Here is a 22,973-nt window from a genome sequence, read left to right as displayed (position 1 = left end):
TTTGCACTCACCTCTGAGCTCCGCGGCGGTTTATGATTCCGGTGTATGGAACTGATAATGAGATGCAAATGTATTATGTTCCCAACTTTGAAATGCATTTATTATTTTCCTTTTCTTGGGCAGTCCCTCAAGAGTCGAGGGTGATTTTCTTCCACACTAAAATGACTGAGGAGTCCAATGTGTGACCGACAGTCTCTGTCACAGGTGGGGCAGACGGTCATTGAAGGAGTGGGTGGATGAGGTGGCCACATTTCCACACACGCATTTCGCTGCCATCGCTTTACTTCGGCTTGCTCTCGGCAATGAAACTCAAGGTGTTCACTCCTTCCCAAATGCTTTTCCTTCACTTTAGGCGGTCGTGAGTCAAGAAATCCCAGGTAGCAGTGGGAACATTGCACTTTTTCAAGAAGGCTTTAAGGGTGTCCTTGAAGCCTTTCTTCTTCCCTACTGGGGCTTGTTTGCCATGTGAGGCTCCGAATAGAGTGCGTGCTTCTGGAGTCTCATGTCAGGCATGCGGACAATGTGATCCGTCCAGCGGAGCTGATTGTTCGTGTTCAATGCTGGGGATCTTGCAAAGGCAGCGCTGGTGGTACTTCTCCAGGGTTTTTAGGTGCCTTCTAATTATAAGCCATGTTTTTGAGCGATATAGGAGAGTGGGTATCACTACTGCTCTGTAGAACACAAGCTTGGTTCCAGGCCTGAGATCCTAGTCTTCAAACACTCTCTTCAACAGGCGACTGATGCATTAGCAAACTGAAGGCGGTGTTGAACTTTGTCATCATGTCTGCCCTTGATGATAGTAGGCTGCCAAGGTATGGAAAGTGGCAACATTGTCCAACACCTCATTGTGGATTTGGATAACTGGAGAGCAGTGCTGTTTGGCGGAGGCAAGTTGGTAGAGGATCTTTGCCTTACATATGTTTAGTGTAAGGCCCATGCTCTTTTATGCCTCTGTGAAGGTGTTGACGATGGCTTGGAGCTCAGCCTCCGAGTGTGTGCACATTCACAAGCATTGTTTACGTACTGTAGTTCAACAACAAAGTGTGGGACTCCTTTGGATTTGGCCTGCAGGCAGCGGGGGTTGAACATATTCTTGTTTGTTCTGTAGTTTAGCTCCACTCCAGCAGGGAGCTTGCTAAGAGTGAGATGGAGCAGTGTAGCAAGTAAGATCGCGAAGAGCATTGGTGCGATGACAGCCTTCCTTGACCACAGTCTGAATGCGAATTGGGTCTCGAGGGGATTTGTGGGGTAGGATCATGGAGCAGATGAAGGATGGTGAGAAACCTTTGGGGGCAGCTGAAACTGAGAAGGATGCTCCATAATCCCTCGTGGTTGACAGCGTTGAAGGCCTTTGTGAGTTCACAGAAGGCCAGGTACAAGGGTTGGTGCTGTTCCCTGCATTTCTCTTGTAGTTGCCGTGTGGTGAAGATCATATTATTTTGTGCAGCTATTAGGGAGAATTTCACACAAAAAGTGATAAATATTTGGAAATGGTCTTTGGGGTAGGGTAGTGCAAGCAAAAGTCTTGGATTAATTTAAAGGACAACTTGAATGATAGAATTGAGAATTATACTGAAAGGTGACTTAAACAACATTCAACAAGGACCTCGGGTGAAAAATTGCCCCAAAACTGAACAGATCACCTACTTGCCATGGACAGATGTGTGGAATTTGGAGAGAAGTAAGGAATAAGGGATCATAAGCAATTAAAGCAATTAGTTTTCCTTCTACCACAATGAAGGTCAAAGCCAATCTGATGAGAATGTGTATAGGAAATCATGAATGAGAAAAGTTATAATTATTAAGATCCCATATGAGAATCCCAACAATTTGCAATTTGTAAGACTGTGAGGGAAGACTACTAAAGCACAGGAGTGATAACTATTGAACAATAAGTATCTTTTATGGAAAACAAACTTTAATTTAAACAAAGCATTAACCATGTTAACAGCAAAGAAATAGCCTTACAATTAACAGTTAAAACAGTTCTTACAGAAAAGGGGGAAAAAAACAAACTTTAACTCACTATCTATGTCTTCCTTTGCCTATTCCAATTAAACAACCCAATACAGTTCAAATGCCACTAATAAATAATGTTAACAATCAGGGTTACTTGCTTCTTTGTGCAGACCTGTAGACAGAGACCCTTTCAGGAACAACCTGAAAATCCTTCTGTCTTGTCAGATACTTCTCTTCAATTTAAAATAGTATGACAAAACTGCAAAATGTCAGACAGTTCTTACTCCTACCATTAATTACATCATCTGCATCCCAAGCACAAGGTATTCTCCAGTCTCCTCCCACTAAGATGTCCCATGACCTACTTAGCTAGGATTAGAAACAATCCCTCATAAATTAACTACACCCAGGGAAACTCCAAAATCAAAACTATTTTCCATTAACCATCTCTCTGTAAACAAGTAAATGGTTAAAATCAATTATTTCCTCACCTTTACGACCCCTTAATCTCAGCTTTAGCAGAAATATTGTCTATAAGTATTTGAACCCAGGGTTTTTTAATAACATGACATCAAATATAAAATACAATATATCAGGATTTCCACATTCATCACATAATTAGGGACAGTTGTGGGATTGAAACCATCTAACTTACTTAATCAATCCCGGGATCTCTGTTCCCCAAGGAACAGGCCCAGAAATTGGCAGCACGAATCGGCCATTAGAATTCTGAACTTTATCCTTCAGAAAGATGGACACCTGTGGAGATAAATTATGACCCGGTAAATGATGATGATTGCGAAACATTAAATAGTGATAAAATCAGATCTGAAGGCATATACTGCATATAATTACATAAAGATATGTGGCACAGGAACAGGCCATTCGGCCCTACCACATCATTCCGTGTTTATGTTGAACATTTTCCCATCTTAGAATCATAGAATTTACAGTGAAGAAAGATAGATTCTTTGTCTAAATCTATTATTGTAATCATCTATTCCTTTCCCCCTCATTTATCGGTCTAGCCTCCCCATAAATGCATGTGTTATTAATTATAATTAGTACATAATATAATATATAGTACATAATTTCAACATGTAACATATCATATCAACATAAAATCCATGATTGCTGGTCATTAACTCAGCGTCCGTCTTCATCACCATTGTTCCATGGAGTCTCTGACCTATCGATATAGATGCGTAGTAATAGTAATAATCTTTATTGTCACAAGTAGGCTTACACTGCAATGGAGTTACTGTGAAAAGCCCCTCGTCGTCACATTCCAGTGCCTGTTCGGGTACAGAGGGAGAATTCAGAATGTCCAAGTTACCTAACAGAACATCTTTTGGGACCAGTGGGAGGAAACTGGAGCACCCGGAGGAAAGTTTGCTTGATTGACTTGGGCGGGGTGGGCATGAGAGAAGTGGCAGAGCAATTTCACAGAATTTCCCAAAGTTAGTTGCGACATTTTCCTGAAATAAAAGCAAATTATTGTGGATGCTAGAAACTTAAATATAATCAGAAAGTGCTGGAAAAAAACAGCAGTGCTGGGAGTATCTGTGGAGAGAGAAACTGAGTTGATGCTTCGAGTTGAACATGACTCTTCTTCAGAGCGGCTCTGACACTTCCTGTTCATGTTTTAAAATTATACTTGGCTGTATTTATGCCTCTTCCAAACTTCACAGAATTGTCATAGCGCAGAAGGAGGCCATTCAGCCATCGTGCCAGCTCTCCGAATGAGCAACTCATCTTGTCGCATTCTGCCCCTTCGCCCCGTTACCCTGCACATTCTTTTCAGATAATAGTCTTAATTCCCTTTTGAATGCTTCAATTGAACCTGCTTCCACCACATTGGATTGCATTCCAAATCTTAACCACTCACTGTGTGAAAAGGTTTCCCTTCAGGTCTCTTTTGCTTCTTTTACCAATTAGTTGAAATCTGTTCCCTCTTGTTTTTGTTCCTTTCACAAGTGGGAACAGTTTCTCCCTATCTATTCTGTCCAGAGCCCTCATGATTTTGAATATCTCCATCAAATATCCTCTCAGCCTGCTCTCCTCCAAGGTAAACAGCTCCAACTTCACCAATCAATCTTCATTTAGAGATTTAGAGATGTGGATCAGAAATTGGCTAGCTGAAAGAAGACAGAGGGTGGTGGTTGATGGGAAATGTTCAGAATGGAGTACAGTCACAAGTGGAGTACCACAAGGATCTGTTCTGGGGCCGTTGCTGTTTGTCATTTTTATCAATGACCTAGAGGAAGGCGCAGAAGGGTGGGTTCAATATTTTCGTATTTGCAGACGATACTAAAGTCGGTGGTGTTGTCGATAATGTGGAAGGATGTAGCAGGTTACAGAGGGATATAGATAAGCTGCAGAGCTGGGCTGAGAGGTGGCAAATGGAGTTTAATGTAGAGAAGTGTGAGGTGATTCACTTTGGAAGGAATAACAGGAATGCGGAATATTTGGCTAATGGTAAAGTTCTTGAAAGTGTGGATGAGCAGAGGGATCTAGGTGTCCATGTACATAGATCCCTGAAAGTTGCCACCCAGGTTGATAGGGTTGTGAAGAAGGCCTATGGAGTGTTGGCCTTTATTGGTAGAGGGATTGAGTTCCGGAGTCGGGAGGTCATGTTGCAGCTGTACAGAACTCTGGTACGGCCGCATTTGGAGTATTGCGTACAGTTCTGGTCACCGCATTATAGGAAGGACGTGGAGGCTTTGGAGCGGGTGCAGAGGAGATTTACCAGGATGTTGCCTGGTATGGAGGGAAAATCTTATGAGGAAAGGCTGATGGACTTGAGGTTGTTTTCGTTGGAGAGAAGAAGGTTAAGAGGAGACTTAATAGAGGCATACAAAACGATCAGGGGGTTGGATAGGGTGGACAGTGAGAGCCTTCTCCCGCGGATGGATATGGCTGGCACGAGGGGACATAACTTTAAACTGAGGGGTAATAGATATAGGACAGAGGTCAGAGGTAGGTTCTTTACGCAAAGAGTAGTGAGGCCGTGGAATGCCCTACCTGCTACAGTAGTGAACTCGCCAACATTGAGGGCATTTAAAAGTTTATTGGATAAACATATGGATGATAATGGCATAGTGTAGGTTAGATGGCTTTTGTTTCGGTGCAACATCGTGGGCCGAAGGGCCTGTACTGCGCTGTATTGTTCTATGTTCTATAACTAAACTTCCGCAAACCTGGAATAATTCGAGTGAATCCTTTCTGTATCCTTTCATGAATCTCTTCCACGTCAATCAAAAGGAAAAATCATGTGATGTGTTTAAATGAAGGTCAATCGAATACTGCCCATTTTACTTCCTCTATACTGGCATTATGCTCCTACAGGTGCGAAGGTCCAAAAACAAGCACAGGAGTTTCACCTAATCCTTGACTCCACAATAAACGATTCTGCAATACACCTGTTATGTTGCAGACTTAGTAGGTTCCACCCACTTGTGCACGTGGTGTATCACAGAGCAATCTGGAACTCAGTGCACTTACTCGGATATGGAGGTCCTGAAAGAAAACCAGCAGTGTTTGCCTGATGAGCTGAAACTCTCCTGCTGGTAGGCAGCTGTACGTCTGTCAATCAGAGAAAGGCAAAAAGAAAAGCATTATGTTCCAAACTAGCAAAGCAGAAACATATAATCTGTTTCAGTATTAAACACAGTTGACTCTATGTCCCAGCCAGACTAAGGTCCATGTCTGTGATACTGCATACTTCAGGAAAAGGCAGGATGGATTACCTCCTTGGCATTTCTGGCTGAAGATGATTACAAATGCTTCAGTTTTGTCTTTTGCACTGCTGCGCTGGGTTCCCCCATCATTGAGGATAGGAACGATCCAGTTAGTTGTTTAATTGCCCACCGCCAGTCATAACTTGGTGTGGCAGGATTGCAGATCTTTGATCTGATCTGATGTTGAGGGGTCTCTTAGCTCTGTCTATAGCATGCTGCTTCTGCTGTTTAGCATGCATGTAGTCCTGTGCTGTAGCTTCACCAAGTTGGCATCATATTTTGAGTTATGCCAAGGTGTTGGACTCTTCAGTGAACCAGAGTTAATCCGCTGGCTTGATGGAAATGATAGAGTGAGGGATATGCCAGGTCATGTGATTACAGATTGTAGTCGAGTACAATTCTGCTGCTTCTGACAGCCCATAGCACCGGTTTTGAGCTGCTATGTCTGTTTGAAATATATCCCATTTTGCATGGTGGTAGTGCCACGCAATACGATGCTGGATATCCTTTATGTGAAGACAGGACTTTGTCTCCAGAAGGACTGTGCAGTGGTCAATCCTACATAAACTGTGACAGGCAGATTAGTCAGAGTGAGGTCAAGTAGGTTCTTCCCTCTTGGTTCTCTCACCGATCCATCCTTTGCTTTGCCTACCAAGCCAAGCTAAGGTTCCCTCCTTGCCCTAATTCTGGACTTGGATCTGTCTCTAATTACTCTCCTAATTTTCTGTACAGCGTCAGGATCGCATATTGAACCTATTCCCACCAAACGACTGACCAGCCAGCTTGCCTTCCTGGTCCCCTGCTAGCTCATATTGGAAACAGCTGTTATTGTAAGCCGTTCCCCTGTCTCGGATACTGCCTCTCTTCCTTTCTGCCATCATTAGCCATCTGCTCAAAAATTCCACCCTGGCTACTCTTCCCAAACTCTCTCATGTTGTCAAACAAACCTATCCCAGAAACAACAGTCCTTCCCACCATCTATCTCAATTACACATGCTAAGTGGTGCACATAATGATGCCTGCAGACTTGTATTACATGACATTCTTATTCACATGTCTGGTCCAACAGTTGCCTTAGTTACATCAACTTAGTATCAAGTGAAGATAATACCCACCTCGATCAACTGTCGGAATGTCTCATCTACCTGGTTGAGAATGCTTGGGGAGTCACGTATAAATTCCTTAACTGCATCCATATGATTGAACGTGACCAAGAGGATATCTTTAGGCCGTGGGCAGAGCAGCACTTGGTACTTGAATGCCATTGTCATCAGGTCATAGAGCTGGGGATTATAGGGAAACAAATCATGGATACCTAATACAGACTGGTTAAAATAAACAATATTCTTTTCTGCAACCAGGAATCACCTTTCTTCCTGTCAGGTTATGACTCTTGGCTTTGATTATTAATGGCTTCTCCTATATTTTTATCTCTAAGAAGTGAAGCTAGTGCTTGAGCTAAGAGTGTAAATTTTCATTGATTGGACAGTTGAGAGGTTTACAGGTCACTGCTGTTCTTTTCCCCATGGTTCTGTTTACCACTCAAGCAACCAAAAGGGCAGAGCTGTGAAGAATGCCTGTGTTCAACAGCTTGGCTCAGACGAGGACTGTTAAAGGTGAATACAAACCGTTTTTGTATCCATATTTTTTGAATAAAAGTGACCCTGCATTTACCCAATATTTCTGAGAGGATTAAGCATTGCAATTACACTGATCCATTCACCTTGTCCATGCTAGCCTGATTAAGTCTCATAATGGAGGCATGAGCCAGTCGATCAAACACGGTTCTTAGGGCTTTCTTGGAATACAGTTCCTGAGATTTGAACAATTCTTCCATGAACTTCTTATTAAACATAGTACTGATAATGTCATTCATTACTGAAAAAAAGCAGAAAGAATTATATAATTATTTAATAATTAATTTGTACGTATTCCTTATATTGGCGGTTGGATAGAGGCTCTGCCCAGGATAGAACTCAACAACACAGACCTAGCACTAACATCGCAGATTGAATCCCAAAACTGTCCTGTGTTAATTGGGCTGGGCTGGAAGTGACAACTGGGAGAAGATCAATTATAATTAGCCTGATTACAATATTTGACTTGATAGGAAATGTGAATGCTATAAAGTCAAAGGCAGCTATGATGCTCATGTAATCAAAATCCCTGCCAAAACTCCAAATCTCAATGTAAAGAGTGTCCACTGGAAGGGAACTCTCTATCGGCTTGAGAGTCACCACCTTTAACAAAGGAATAAACTGCATGAATATGAATCCAGAAGAAGGTGAAGAAGTGCAGCACGTTGGCTATGAATCTTGGGAGTGCTGTGAGATAGAACCCAGATTCATGCCTATCATTGCTCACCTGTCAATGTACTGAGCAGCTAGCTATCCTTGCAGGCAAGATATATTGCTTAGATATAGATTGTACCTTTTGAATTGCGTTGTTTGATCTAACTAAGTTAATGTTGCTGACTCTATTATGTATTAAAGATGGAGCATGCCAATATAACAAAAGACATACAGCATTAAGGATTCTGATTGAGAACTGAATTGGCCTCTTGAAACAATGATTCTGCTAAAAGGATTTATTGGGTTGTTTTCAAAGGTTCCTTCCAAACTGAATGTCATAACCATTCATAGCGTGCTCTATACTCAGTGTTATCTTTGAGCTGCCCAAGGATGAAGATATAGAGCAGAAGGAAGAAGAAGGGAATGAGATCTGAAGGATGCAGATGAAGAGCATCATCCAGCAGTGGTATGAGTTGCTTGGGCTATAATGCAGGATGTTAGTGAAGAGACATCCTCCTGAACTATTTTTCTCTTTCCTGGAGCACCAATACACTCTCTCCTTTCATTTGATCTACCCCTGACACCACCATGCCAATGTCCTCGAACACTCCAACCCCAATGTGTTTCTGTTACATCACTAAAGTTATGAAGACCAGAACAGCTAATTTTACTTCACTGCTCTAATACTTGACAATGGTTACATGACTAATACTCATCTATAAATCATCCTCATACAAAGTTCTAGTGTCTACTTTGTTTGCTTGCTTAGCTATTCCATTTTTCGTATGAGCTGTTTTCCTAGTGGCTGCAGCCTGGGACGTAGAAGTCTGCCGCAGTTTTGTTGAGGGCACCCAAAATGTCCATATTGAGCAACCACTCACTGGAGCTGATTGCAGACTGCCGGGACTAGGCTTCATACCAAAGACAACATGGATTGATAGGGGAGCAGTCATGCTGTTACCGTGAAAGAGGACAGCAGATGCCTCCAATATTGAATTGTCACTCTCAGGGGCCAGAGAATCAACACTCTAAATGTTCTGTGCGAGACATGCTGGGAGGCTCTCAAAGCCCCAATCAGTGCTTTCCTTCAGGCTTTGTAAACCAGAAGGGATGCAGTGGCTCTGAGTCAAAATGGCAGCAGACCAAACTATGAAGCTCAGAGAGTTATCATCCCAGAGTCCATCACTTGTAGTCGTCATGGGTTTGGACAGTGCTGCTTAAGAAACCTTGGTGAGTTCCTGCAGTGCATATTGTAGATGGTATTCACGGCTGCTACTGTTCATCAGTGGTGGAGGGATTGAATGTTTGTGGAAGGGGGGGGCAATCAATCAGGCTGCTTTGCCCTGGATGGTGTTGAGCTTCTTCAGTGTTGTTGGAGTTGCACTTAGCCAGGCAAGTGGAGAGTATTCCATTACACCCTGTTCTGGTATCCACAGTATTGATATGGATAGCCTAGTTCAGTTTTTAGTCATTGGTGTTGCTCTTTTTAACCTTAGTCTATTTGCTCTGTTTAGGTCACCTTTGCTCATGAGTCGCCAGGTATCTTTATGATACCGCCACGTGGTTCAAGTTCAGGTTATGATTACTAACACAGCACACCGCTTAGTAAGGATTAAAACAACGGTCATTTATTATATACAACAAGCAATATTAATACCCTAATACTACTTTCTATATAACAAACCTATCACTACTGGCCAATACTTAACTTAGGAAGAGCCCACCAGGTCAGGGAAACGAATGGCTTGTCCAATCAAATCTGGCCCGCGGGAATCAAAAGGCTGCTACAGGTCGGTGGCTAGGTGTCTCTACCGGATAGCGATCGTTGGATTTAAACTTACGATACACGGTGGCTGGTCTTGCCAAGGTCTCGAGCAGGTGAAGAGGAGAGAGGCGCTGCTGCAAGGAGGTCACTACAGGCGCCGACAGGTCTGGCCCGGTATTCAATTGCTAATATGTTGCAATTGTTCCCGGGGATAGCCGATTTAACTGTGGATGTCTGAGTAGATTAGGTGCAAACAGTCCTGAATGCAACTGCGGATACCTGGGTTGATGGGCTGTTGATAGCCCTGAGTATCGATCTGGGCTACGTTCCCCGAGCTGAAGCTGCAAACCTGTCTGCAGCTGCCTGCTTGTCTCTTCTTGGCTGCTTTTCCCAGCAGTCTTTCGGGTTAGCCATTTTAAACTGCGTTTTGGCCAGATTAATCGGAACGCAGCCATTTTACATGGCTACAATGGTAATGCCCAAGATGTTGATAATGGAGGATTCAGTGATGGTAATGCTGTTGAGTATCAAGGGGAGATTGTTAGATCCTCTCTTGTAGGAGATGGTCATTGCCTCGCACTTGTACAGCGCAAATGTTACTTGCCACTTGACAGCCCAAGCCTGGATACTGTCCAGGTGTTGTTGCATTTGGACTGCTTCAGTAACTGAGGAGTTGCGAATGGCAATGAACATTATGCAGTCATCAGCGAACATCCCCACTTCTGACCTTATGATGGAAGCAAGGTCCTGGAGCTGAGATGATTTGGCTCCAACCACCACAACCATCTTCCTTTGTGCCAGGTATGTGCCAGGTATGAATCCAGCCATCGGAGGGGTTTCTCTCGATTCTCATTGACTCCAGTTTTGCTAGGGTTCCTTAATGCCACATACTTGGTCAAAAGCTGCCTTGACATCAAGGGCAGTCACTCTCACCTCACCTCTGGCGTTCAGTTCATCTGTCCCTGTTTGAACGAAGGAGGTCAGAACCCAAACTGAGCATCCAGGAGCAGGTTATTGTTGAGTAAGTGCCACTTGATAGTGTTATTGCTGACCCCTTCCATCATTTTACTGATGACTGAGTAAACTGATGGGGCGGTAATTGGCCGGGTTGGGCTTGTTCTGTTTCTTGCGCACAGGATATACCTGGACAATTTTCCACATTGCTAAGTAGATGCTAGTTTCTGGTCAATGGTAACTCCCAGAATGTTGAAAATGGAGATTTCAGCAATGGTAATGCTATAAGACGGTTAGATTTTCCCTTGTTGTAGATGGTCTTGTCTGGCACTTGTGTGGTGCGAATGTTACTTGCCACTTATCAGCCCAAGCCTGAATCTTGCTCAGGTCCTGCTGCATCTGGACATGGACTGCGTCAGTAACCAAGGAGTCGCAATTGGTACTGAACCCTCTGCAAACATCAGAGAACATCCCCACTTCTTTTTTAAAAATAAATTTAGAGTACCAATTATTTATTTTATTTCCAATTAAGGGGCAATTTAGCGTGGCCAATCCACCTACCCTGCACATCTTTGGGTTGTGGGAGTGAAACCTACGTTGACACGGGGAGAATGTGCAAACTCCACACGGATAGTGACCCAGGGCCGGGATTCAAACCCGGGTCCTCATCGCCGCAGTCCCAGTGCTAACCACTGCGCCATATGCTGCCCTGAACATCCCCACTTTTGATCCTACGATGCACGGAAGGCCACTGATGAGGCAGTTGAAGATGTTTGGGCCTAAGACACTACTGTGAGGAACTTCCACAGCACTATCCCTGGGACTAAGACTAGCTTCTTGAAAGTGAATCATGAGTAGCAACAAACATCAGATGCAAAAGTTTGATGTTTGTGGCATGTGCCCAGTAATAGAAATTGATGGCATTGATAACATTAGCCACATTAAAGGGCATTGGTGCTGACCCAGACAATGATTGTCAACAAGGTATTTGACCACTGTGAACAAAGGGTGATCTTGTCCTCACCAAAAGCTCACACACACATACATTTCTACATGCTCTCCAGAACAGTCAGTATCAGGTACCCAGCTTGATATTTTCCCTCCAATCTGACTGACATTGGGGTCGATTGGAGTACTCAAAGCACCTTGGCTAAGATCAACTAACTCAGCACAAACCTGAGACTGGGCAACATGCACACCAACTTCGCTAATGGGGGAAATTCCATTGTGACACGATATTAATCGTATTTAGAATAAAATACTTTTAACAGGAAATATCACTGTTTTCCATTTCTAAAAGGACTTTTTTTTTAAAGGGGCAATTTAGCGTGGCCAATCCACCTACCCTGCATATCTTTAGGTTGTGGGGGCGAAACCCACGCAAACACAGGGAGAATGTGCAAACTCCACACGGACAGTGACCCAAAGCCGGGATCAAACCTGGGACCTTGGTGCCGTGAGGCAGCAATGCTAACCACTGTGCCACCGTGCTTCCCTCATTTAGCAACTTTCATCACCACCGGCCATCTAAAGCATCTGAAGTACTTTTGAAGTGCTTTTCACACAGCAAGATCCCACAAACTGCAATGTAAGACCAGATGATCTTTTTTATTTAAAAAGTGAGGTTGGTTGAGAGGTAAAAATTGGTCAGGGCACCTGGGATACCTCCCCTGTAATTCATTGAAATGGTGCCAATGAATCTTCTCCATCCACCTTAAGAGTGCAGCCGGTTAGATTCTCCCTTGTTATAGATGGTCATTGTCTGGCACTTGTGTGGTGCGAATGTTACTTGCCACTTATCAGCCCAAGCCTGAATCTTGCGTAACCTTGGCTTAAAGGCCGTTAATAACGAGAGTGAGGGCTTCCGGTGGGGTGGGCGAGCAGGGCGGCCGCAAAAAAAAGAGCTCCCGCCGGTGGCCGCGATTCGCGGCGATTTCGGGGAAATCCCCGAGACCTCACGCACTCCCCGACTATCGTCGGCCTTTGGGGCCGCCACGAGCAGCCAGCGGGGCCGGTTTAAAAGCCGGCGAAGAACCCCGCGCGGGTGTCGGGCGGCGGAGGCTGAGGTGCCGGCCCGGCAGGTCAGAGCAGCGGGGCGGAGCTACGGAGAGGCCGTGGCGGCAGGCCCGAGCGCCATGTAGGGAGGGTGCTCCACGTCGGATGGCTCCCACCTAGGAAGAAGAAGGTTGAAGCCTGGTCCCAGGTGAATGTAGAGCAGAAAGAAAGAAGATTCATGGAAGTTTGGTAAAAGTTTTTTTTTCTCAAAAAAGAATGTCAGATTGATGAAGGACAGGAGGGTGAAGGGGGAGAGAGGAGAAAGGAAAGAAGATAAAAAACAATAAGCCGCTAAAAGATGCGAAAAGCAGCGTCAAAGAAAGGAGGAAACGCGGGTTCGCCGCCGAAAGAGAAGACGAGCAAAAGCAAAAGTGTTGACAGGATCGCGGAAGCCGAACTGCAAGGCGGGACCACACTACTTACGGTGGAGAAGATGACCGAGGTGATGGTGGTGGAGCTGGAAAAACGTTTGGTGAGGCACATGGAGATCCTGAGGAAAGAGATGGTGGTCGTGGTGAGGTCATTGTTGGAGGAGGCAACTGGCCCGATCAGGGTGGAGGTGCTAAAGGCATTGGCAGAGGTGAGCGAGCAAGGCGAGAAGATGAAGGAGGTGGAGGAGGCCGTGACACGACACAGCGACCAGGTCACCTCGATGGGGGACGAACTGCGGAGGGTGGTGGAGGTTAACAGAGGGCTCCGAGCAAAGCTGGAAGACTTGGAAAACCGCTCAAGGCGGCACAATTTGAGAATTGTGGGCTTGCCCGAAGGGACAGAGGGCCCAAGGCCAACGCAATACTTCGCGAAGAAGTTGGCGGAGCTGATTGGGGAGGGGGAGAGCCCCACCCTGTACGAGCTAGACCGAGCTCATCGGTCATTAAGGCCGAAGCCCAAAGTGAACGAGCCGCCAAGGACAGTAATTATCTGCTTCCATAAGTTTTGCATGAAGGAGAAAGTATTAAGCTGGGCGAAGCAGAAGCGTGAGGTGCTGTGGGATGGTACTGCGGTTCGGATCTACCAGGACTGGACGGTGGAGTTGGCAAAAAGACGAGCGGCGTTTGGGCGAGTGAAGGCGGCTTTGTACAAGGGGGTGCGATTTGGTGTGGTGTACCCGGCGAAGTTGAGAGTAACATCTAAAGCCAAAGACTTTTATTTTGAGACAGCGGAGGCGGCTGAGGCGTTCGTGAGGGCAGAAAGCTTGGGACAGACATGAAGAGCGGAACTGGAAGAAAGACTGTGGACTGTGTTTGAGCGGCTGGAAAATGTACAAATGTACAAATGTTACAACTTTCTTTTTACTGATTTGTATTGAAATTTACTTCTCTTTGCATTGTTACAGAGTTCAAGTTAATGGCGTTCTGTGTTGCGACGGTTAAATGTTTAAATGTTATGTTAGTGAATTGTAGGGGTTGGATTGTTGGGCTTGTTTTGGTGTTTCTTTCTCTGGGACTGGGCGGAAGGGGGCGACAGGTATTAGCTGGGGGGGGAGCCACCCGCGCTAGCTAACTAGAGTCAGTTAGTGAACGGGGGTGGGGTGAGAGGAGGACTGCGGACATTGGAGCCTGGATAGCAGGCTTCAATGGGCCTACGAGGAGAGCAAGAGTGGGTGGAGGGAGGGATGTTGGGGGATGTTTTTGTAGGGGGGGTTCTTGGGATGGGGGGAAGGGGTTCAATGTTAACAATGGACAGGGGCGGGTCAGGCTTATGGGGCAGGGCCCGGTGGTATGGTAATGGTGGATAAGAAAGGTGGAAGGAGGTGTTTAGGGTAATTTCCAAGGTGGTGCGTGTGAAACTGGACCCGGGTCCCCAGGAGGCCATATTCGGGGTGTCGGACCAGCCAGGGTTGGAAACGGGAGCGGAGGCAGATATCATAGCCTTCGCCTCGTTGATCGCCCGAAGGCGGGTCCTGCTGGGATTGAGAGCAGCCTCCCCACCCAGTGCCCTGGCGTGGCAGGGGGACCTGTGGGAATACTTGACCCTTGAGAAGGTTAAGTTCGAATTGGGGGAAGCTCGGAGGGGTTCTACAAGTCATGGGCACTATTTATTATGCACTTTCAAGAACTGGACAACATCGAACATTAGTTGGGTGGGTGGGTGGGGGGGCGGGGGTGGGGGGGAAGGGGGCTGTGTAGATTAAGGGTGACTATGGGTAATCCCTGATTCCTTTTTGTCATTTGTTTATGTAAACATGCGGGTTGAGGTTTGGGGGTTGGTGGGCGGACGGGATCGTTGTTATTATGGGGATTGACATATCTTGCTGATTATTGTTTATTGTTGATGGGTGTAAATGTGGGAGAAAATGTGAAAAAGGAGAATTAAAAACCTTGGCTTAACATCTTATCCTAAAGACTGCACTTCTGACAATACAACATTCCCTCAGTAATGCACCTAGCACAGCATTGACCTGTGTGCTCACATCCAGGACTGACCTGAACCCAGAACCTACCATTTAAAGCTGGGAGAGATAGATTTTTGGTCTCACAGGGATACAAGGAGCAGGTGAGAATATGGAGTTGAAGCCCAAGATCAGCCATGATCATATTGAACTGCGGCAGGTTCGACGAGCCAAAATGGTCTACTCCTATTTCACGTGTTCTTCTAGCTCAGGGACAAGTGAGCTAACATCTAAGCCATGGTCGACACTGAAAACTTTAATAGTTGTTCTTCCTGTACTGATAGAGACACATCAAAAGATATTCCTACATATGACAAAGCAATCCACTGCTATTTGTCTTATATGCATGTAAAGGATATACGAGTTGGGTTCTCCGCACCTCGACACCAAAATCGGGGCTGGCACCGGTGCGGAGCATCAATTTTGGCACACAAAATTGAAACCGGCGGCGGTTCCCCAATTCTCCAGGCTCTGAAAAGCGGTGTACTCGGAGAGTACGGCGTGCTGCAAAGCACCTACCTGCGGCCATTGCTGGAGGCCCGCCCCGCTATTCTCCGACCCTGACCGGCCGAAGTCCCGATGGCGTGGATCTGATATGGTCCTAGTGGTCTGGAGACTAGTATGGCAGTTGCGGACTCAGTCACCTGCCCCCTGATCGGGGGCGGGCCGATCAGAGGGCAACGGCGGCTTTATACTCAGCCGGGCACTGTTCGGGCGGGCAGACGGGTTCAGGCGCGCGGTCGATCAGGTGGTCTATTTTTAGTGTCCAGCTCCGCGGTTTGAGTCCGCCATGGAGCTCGGCGCAGTCCGCTGGAGGCCGCCGCCGTGCGCATGCGTGGCCTCCGACCCGTGTGGGGGCCCGTATCTGCAACAAAAGCTGATAGATTTACGCCGGGTCCCTGTTGGCCCCCTGCAGGGCTAGGAACGTGTGGCCCTTTCACGCCAGTGTTTCTGGCATGGAAGTCCAGTTTCTACGACGGTGTGGGACATAGTCCCAAAAACAGAGAATTCAGCCCACAATCTCTGGAGTTCAGACGTAGATTTCATTGAAACATACATGATTATGAGAGAGATTAACAATGCAGATGTTGAAAGGATTATCTTGGCAGGAAAGTCAGGAACTAGTCTTAGAAGAAGGGGTTGGTCATTTCACAGAATTCTTTTTCACTCAGTGGAATTTGAATCTTTGGAATTAGGGTCTGTGGATGCTCATTGAGTATATTCAATATTAAGATTGAGAGATTATTGTACTCTAAGGCAATCATAGGACATACAGATTTAAAAAAGTGGAGTTGAGATTGAGAATCAGCCATGATCTTATTAAATGACAGAGCAGGCTGGAAGAGACTGAATGGCCTATACCGGTTTCTTATGTTATGTTCGTGATTCCTGGGATGGAAGGACTGACGTATGAGGAGAGATTGAATTCATTAGGATAGTATTCGCTGGAGTTAAGAAGAATGAGGGGGGGCCTCACAGAAACCTATCAACAGGGCTAGACAGGGTGGCTGGAAGAAGGGTGTTCTCGATGGTGAAGTGTCCAGTACTAGGGGTCACAGAATGAGGATGCGGGGTAGATCATTTAGGACAGAGATGAGGCAAACTTTCTTCACCCAGTGAGTGGTCAGCCTGTGGGATTTGTTATCACAGAAAGTAGTTGAGGCCAAAACATTGTATGTATTCAAGACAGAGCTAGGTATAGCACTTGGGGTAATGGGGATCAAAGGATATGGGGGGGGGAATTATGCTACTGAGTTTGATGATCAGCCACGATCATAATGAATGGCAGAGCAGGCTCGAAGGACAAATGGTGTCAAATAGAATTATTGAAGAAACAAGTTACATTTTGACAGTATTTATACCAGGCAATGGGTCCTGGCAGAGAATCCCCACTCATTCTACAAAGTGGTCAGAATCTTTTGAAGAGATGTGGATTGTGGCCCAGCATTGTCATAACAATATCTGAAAGTGAAATGATCTTGACATGAACTAGTCACATTTGGACAGTGCTGCACTTGATATAATATATCACTCAACCATGATTAAAATGAGTTCTTTCACTATTTGTCCATAAATTATGACATGTCAATTTGACAATATTTGTACACCACACTCTTGGGAGGCAGAAGGAAGAAAGATTCCCTTTTGTCCTCCTGGGAATAAAGACAACCATTATGAAAGTTTCAATTACATAATTCATTATCGTACTTGAAGAAGACTATCAGGAACATATGGAAACAGAACAAAGTGGAGCATGATCTGAAAGTACCAAAATTAAACCAGTCTTCCAAAACATGCTTTGTAGATAAGCATATGAGGAGTAGCTAGCTGTGGTGCTTCAGAACTGCTATCTCCATTCTGGATATTTAGGTTTGAGGCTTAGGCACAGAGGTATAGGAGATTGAAACGGTTTGAAACAAAAAGCAATATTTCCCTCTAATTCTCCGGTAGACTAGATGGGTCAGAAGTCCCAACTCTTTATTTTCCGATCTATAGTTTCAGTATACAGACCTACACAGTCAGCCTTGCCCCTCATCAATAACTCCAAAAAATCTAGTGCACATTGTACATTTGGCTAACGTAACACATTTTTGGTTTTCAATTGGCTCATGCATCAAGAAGCCTGTTTTGCTTCTAAAGATGCAACTTCACCAATTGGGAGGGGCTGATGTTTTGTTTCATGAGTCCATTTCTAGATGATATTGTGGTGTTATGACATAAAATCACTGTGGGACCCTGCGTTGCTTCTTAGGGTCAAGTGGGACCTCGCCAATAACTACATGCATCTCACGCCTGATGGTGGAAAGACAGATGGCTATGGACTTCCTTGTGCAGTAACTCGCTAGCATGATTGGTACATTAGTTCTATTCTACTTTCAAAGCTGAACAGAAAACAGGATGTTTATTCAAGATCATCAGTTCCTCTGAGAAAAAATGGATAAAGTGCAGGGCTGAGGGAGGTGATGGTTTGCTGCGATGCTAGGAGAGGTGAGGTGGGGCAGCACAGTGTGCAACTATGCAGCTAAATGTAACAAAGTACAATACCTCGTTGTCGGTCTCTCTCTGGCCAATCATCTACAAGATGCATAGGAGAAAAATGACAATGATTTTTTTAAGTAATTATGATTATTTACACGCCTGGTGGTTTACATTTCACAGATTACTAACGCAGGAAGCTATGTGCAAATAAACCTTTTTGCAACACATTTGTACGTACGTCAATTGAACTGTGAAAAATACCTTCAGCATAATTATATGTTTTGTCCTTTCAGATTGTAAAGAGCCTAGAAAGAGCCATTTGAGCTGCGTAATATTATGGTGAAGAATTGTTGTTCAAGTCCTCTCTCACTCTATGGCGCAACTGTCCAATACTCTAATCGTCACCAACTACCCAACACCCCAACGACCCCCTCCCCACCCCCATTGCATTGAATTCAAAATCTTAATTTTGGTTTACACATCCCTCCCCATCTTCACGCCACTTAATCTCCTCCAACTGGGTGTCTGAAATTGCATCCTATCTTCCAATTCTGACCTTCTCTACAGACCACTCAATTCCACCCGACAGCTATCTTGACCTTAGACCCTCACTTCATCAGCTGTCACCTTCAAAAGTCTCCTTCAATAATAATAATCTTTATTAGTGTCACAAGTAGGCTTACATTAGCACTGCAATGAAGCTACTGTGAAAATCCCCGGTCGCCACACTCCGGCGCCTGTTCGGGTACATTGAGGGAGAATTCAGAATGTCCAATTCACCTTAATTTAATTAATAATCTTTATTATCGCAAGTAGACTTACATTAACACTACAATGAAGTTACTGTGAAAAACCCCTAGTCGCCACATTCCAGCGCCTACAGCACGTCTTTCGGGACCTGTGGGAGGAAACCGGAGCACCCGGAGGAAACCCACACAGACACAGGAAGAATGTGCAGACTCCATGTAGACAGTGACCCAGGCCGGGTCCCTGGCGCTGTGAAGCAACAGTGCTAATCACTGTGCTACCGTGCCGCCCAAGGCTGTCTCTTCAACTTTGCCTTCCACCAGGTCCCCAACCCCTTTCTAATGCCCTGCAATTCTTAGGTATGTTTATTTCTTAAATCGGCAAAATAAGTACAAGTTGTTGGTGAGAGGTGCCGCAATGTTGGTGTCATACTGGGGGCAATTTATGGGGATGGGTTATAGACTATCGCAACATTAAACTGTACAAGTTGAGGTGTTATTCCATAGGTATTGGTACAGTTACATCCAGCGATACCATTACTTGAAAAACAAAGAAAGAATTGCAGTTTTTGGGTAATCAATGTTTAAAGAGTGCGCTCGAGTTAAATGAATGTGCTTTAAGGAATGAACTAAACCAAATGGTTGGATACTCAGAATAATAGAGAAACCGCAAAGTGATATACTTTGGTCAGACAAACAGACACATCAGCTACACCTTAGAGAATAAGGGGCAAAATTCTCCGGTATCGGCGCGATGTCCGCCGACCGGCGCCAAAAACGACGCAAATCAGTCGGGCATCGCGCCGCCCCAAAGGTGCGGAATCCTTCGCATCTTGGGGGGCCGAGCCCCAACCTTGAGGGGCTAGGCCCGCGCCGGACTGATTTCCGCCCCGCCAGCTGGTGCGGAAGTGACATTGCCGGGCGGCGCATGCGCGGGAGCGTTAGCGGCCGCTCACGGCATCCCCACGCATGCGCTGTGGAGGGAGTCTCTTCCGCCTCCGCCATGGTGGAGACCGTGGCGAAGGCGGAAGGAAAAGAGTGCCCCCACGGCACAGGCCCACCCGCGGATCGGTGGGCCCCGATCACGGGCCAGGCCACCGTGGGGGCACCCCCTGGGGCCAGATCGCCCCGCACCCCCCCAGGACGCCGGAGCCCGCCCGCACCGTCTTGTCCCGCCGGTAAGGTAGGTGGTTTAATCCACGCCGGTGGGACAGGCATTCTAGCAGCGGGACTTCGGCCCATCCGGGCCGGAGAATCGCGGGGGGGGGGGGGGGCGCCAACCGGCGCGGCGCAATTCCCGCCCCCGCCGAATCTCCGGTGCCGGAGAATTCAGCAACCGGCGGGGGCGGGATTCACGCCAGCGCCCGGCGATTCTCCGACCCGGCGGGGGGTCGGAGAATCTCGCCCAAGGAACTGAATGGGGCAGAAGACCAAAGCGATCAAAAAGTACAGGTGACCAAATCATAGCTTCATAGATGTTTACAGCATGGAAACAGGTCCTTCGGCCCAGCTTGTCCATGCCACCCAGTTTCTATCACTAAGCTAGTCCCACTTGCCCGCATTTGGCCCGTATCCCTCTATACCCACCTTGGCCATGTAACTGTCCAACTGCTTTTTAAAAGACAAACTCATACCCGCCTCTACCACCGTCTCTGGCAGCCCATTCCAGATGCTCACCACCCTCTGTGTGAAGAAATTTACCACCATTCGCAGTATCTCATGGAAAAAAAGGACAGCTGCTGTTTGAGACACAGGCACAAAGAAGCTACTGTGTAAAAGCAGGAAAAACTGTTTTCTGTTTATGACATATGTTGAAGTATGCTTTTTATCAGAGAATCAGAGAATCCCTACAGTACAGAAGGAGGCTATTCGGCCCATCGAGTCTGCACAGAGTCATGGAAATAGGCCCATATCCCTCCATACCCACCCCACCCATGTAACTGTCGAACTGCTTTTTAAAAGACAAAATCATACTCGCCTCTACCACTGCCTCTGGCAGCCCATTCCAGATGCTCACCACCCTCTGTGTGAAGAAATTTCCACTCTGGTCTCTTTTGTATCTCTCCTCTCTCATCTTAAAGCTATGCCCTCTAATTCTAGAGTCCTCTACCTTTGGGAAAAGATGTCGACTATCTACCTTATCTATGCTCCTCATTGTTTTATAGACCTCTACAAGTTCATCCCTAAGCCTCCTACCATTAACTGAATAAATCCTGCCTTGATTTGATCTACCAAAATGCATCACCTCACATTTATCCAAATCAAACTTCATCTGCCATTCATGGCCCACTGGCCCAATTGATCAAGATCCTGTTGCAATCTTATATAACCTTCTTCACTATCCGCTATGCCACCAATCTTGGTGTCATCTACAAACCTACTAACCGTGCCTCCTACATTCTCATCCAAATCATTTATATATAACAAATAACAGTGGACACAGCACCGAACCTGTAGGCACACCGCTGGTCACAGGCCTCCAATTTGATAAACAACCTTCCACAACCACCCTTTGGCTTCGGTCACCAAGCCAATTTTGTATCAAATTGGCTACCTAGCCCTAGATTCCGTGAGATTTTACGTTTTGTAACAACCTACCATGCGGTACCTTGTCAAAGACCTTGCTAAAGTCCATGTAGACAATATCGACCGCACTGCCTTCAACTACCTTCTTGGTTACGCCTTCAAAAATCTCAATCAACTTCGTGAGACATGACTTTCCCCTTACAAAGCCATGCCGACTTGCCCTAATTAGCCCTTGCCTGTCAAAAATAACTGACAGGTCAGGAGAAAATCCAAATCTAGGGGCTGTTAATAGAAGATATCTACTAATAAATCCAGTAGTTAAGCAAGGATATAAACAAAGAAATAACTGATGCATGTAGAAATGGTACAGCAGTTATCATGGGGGATTTTAATCTACATGTCGATTGGTTTAACCAGGTCGGTCAAGGCAGCCTTGAGGAGGAGTTTATAGAATGCATCCACGATAGTTTCCTAGAACAGTGTGTAATGGAACTTACGAGGGAACAAGCGGTCCTAGATCTGGTCCTGTGTAATGAGACAGGATTGATTAATGATCCTCTCGGAGGGAGCGATCACAATATAGTGGCATTTAAAATACAGATCGAGGGTGAGAAGGTAAAATCAAACACTAGTGTTTTGTGCTTAAACAAAGGAGATTACAATGGGATGAGAGAAGAGCTAGCTAAGGTAGACTGGGAGCAAAGACTTTATGGTGAAACAGTTGAGGAACAGTGGAGAACCTTCCAAGTGATTTTTCACAGTGTTCAGCAAAGGTTTATACCAACAAAAAGGAAGGACGGTAGAAAGAGGGAAAATCGACCGTGGATATCTAAGGAAATAAGGGATAGAAACAAATTGAAGGAAAAAGCATACAAAGTAGCAAAGATTAGTGGGAGACTAGAGGACTGGGAAATCTTTAGGGGGCAACAGAAAGCTACTAAAAAAGCTGTAACGAAGAGTAAGACAGATTATGAGAGTAAACTTGCTCAGAATATAAAAACAGATAGTAAAAGTTTTTACAAATATATAAAACAACAAAGAGTGGCGAAGGTAAATATTGGTCCTTCAGAGGATGAGAAGGGAGATTTAATAATGGGAGATGAGGAAATAGCTGAGGAACTGAACAGGTTTTTTGGGTCGGTCTTCACAGTGGAAGACACAAATAACATCATATCATCATAGAATTTACAGTGAAGAAGGCCATTCGGCCCATCAAGTCTGCACCGGCTCTTTGAAAGAGCACCCTACCCAAGGTCAACTCCTCCACCCTATCCCCATAACCCAGTAACCTCACCCAACACTAAGGGCAATTTTGGACACTAAGGGCAATTTATCATGGCCAATCCACCTAACCTGCACATCTTTGGACTGTTGGAGGAAACCGGAGCACCCGGAGGAAACCCACGCACACACGGGGAGGATGTGCAGACTCCGCACAGACAGTGACCCAAGCCGGAATCGAACCTGGGACCCTGGAGCTGTGAAGCAATTGTGCTATCCATAATGCTACCGTGCTGCCCAGTACTGGCAGTCACATGCCAGTGCCTGATGGAAATGAGGCTATGA

At 45.7% G+C, this 22,973-nt stretch overlaps 1 protein-coding gene across 2 annotated transcripts in view; it reads right to left on the bottom strand.

The window, feature by feature from the left end:
* The window catches only part of oscp1b (organic solute carrier partner 1b), a 90,510-nt gene that overhangs the window by 45,907 nt on the left and 21,630 nt on the right, over positions 1–22,973 (bottom strand). For both annotated transcript variants that reach the window (XM_072502104.1, XM_072502109.1), the window contains 4 exons: positions 7,423–7,577; positions 6,815–6,982; positions 5,464–5,544; positions 2,615–2,718 (listed from right to left, as the gene is read on the bottom strand). In XM_072502104.1, the coding sequence (XP_072358205.1) occupies positions 2,615–2,718; positions 5,464–5,544; positions 6,815–6,982; positions 7,423–7,577 (508 nt within the window). The remainder of the gene's footprint in view (positions 1–2,614; positions 2,719–5,463; positions 5,545–6,814; positions 6,983–7,422; positions 7,578–22,973) is intronic.

Source organism: Scyliorhinus torazame, chromosome 1 (genome assembly GCF_047496885.1).
Source record: "Scyliorhinus torazame isolate Kashiwa2021f chromosome 1, sScyTor2.1, whole genome shotgun sequence".
NCBI classification, from domain to species: domain Eukaryota; kingdom Metazoa; phylum Chordata; class Chondrichthyes; order Carcharhiniformes; family Scyliorhinidae; genus Scyliorhinus; species Scyliorhinus torazame.
Note: the sequence above shows the minus strand (reverse complement) of the source record. Positions and strands in the feature narration are given on the sequence as shown.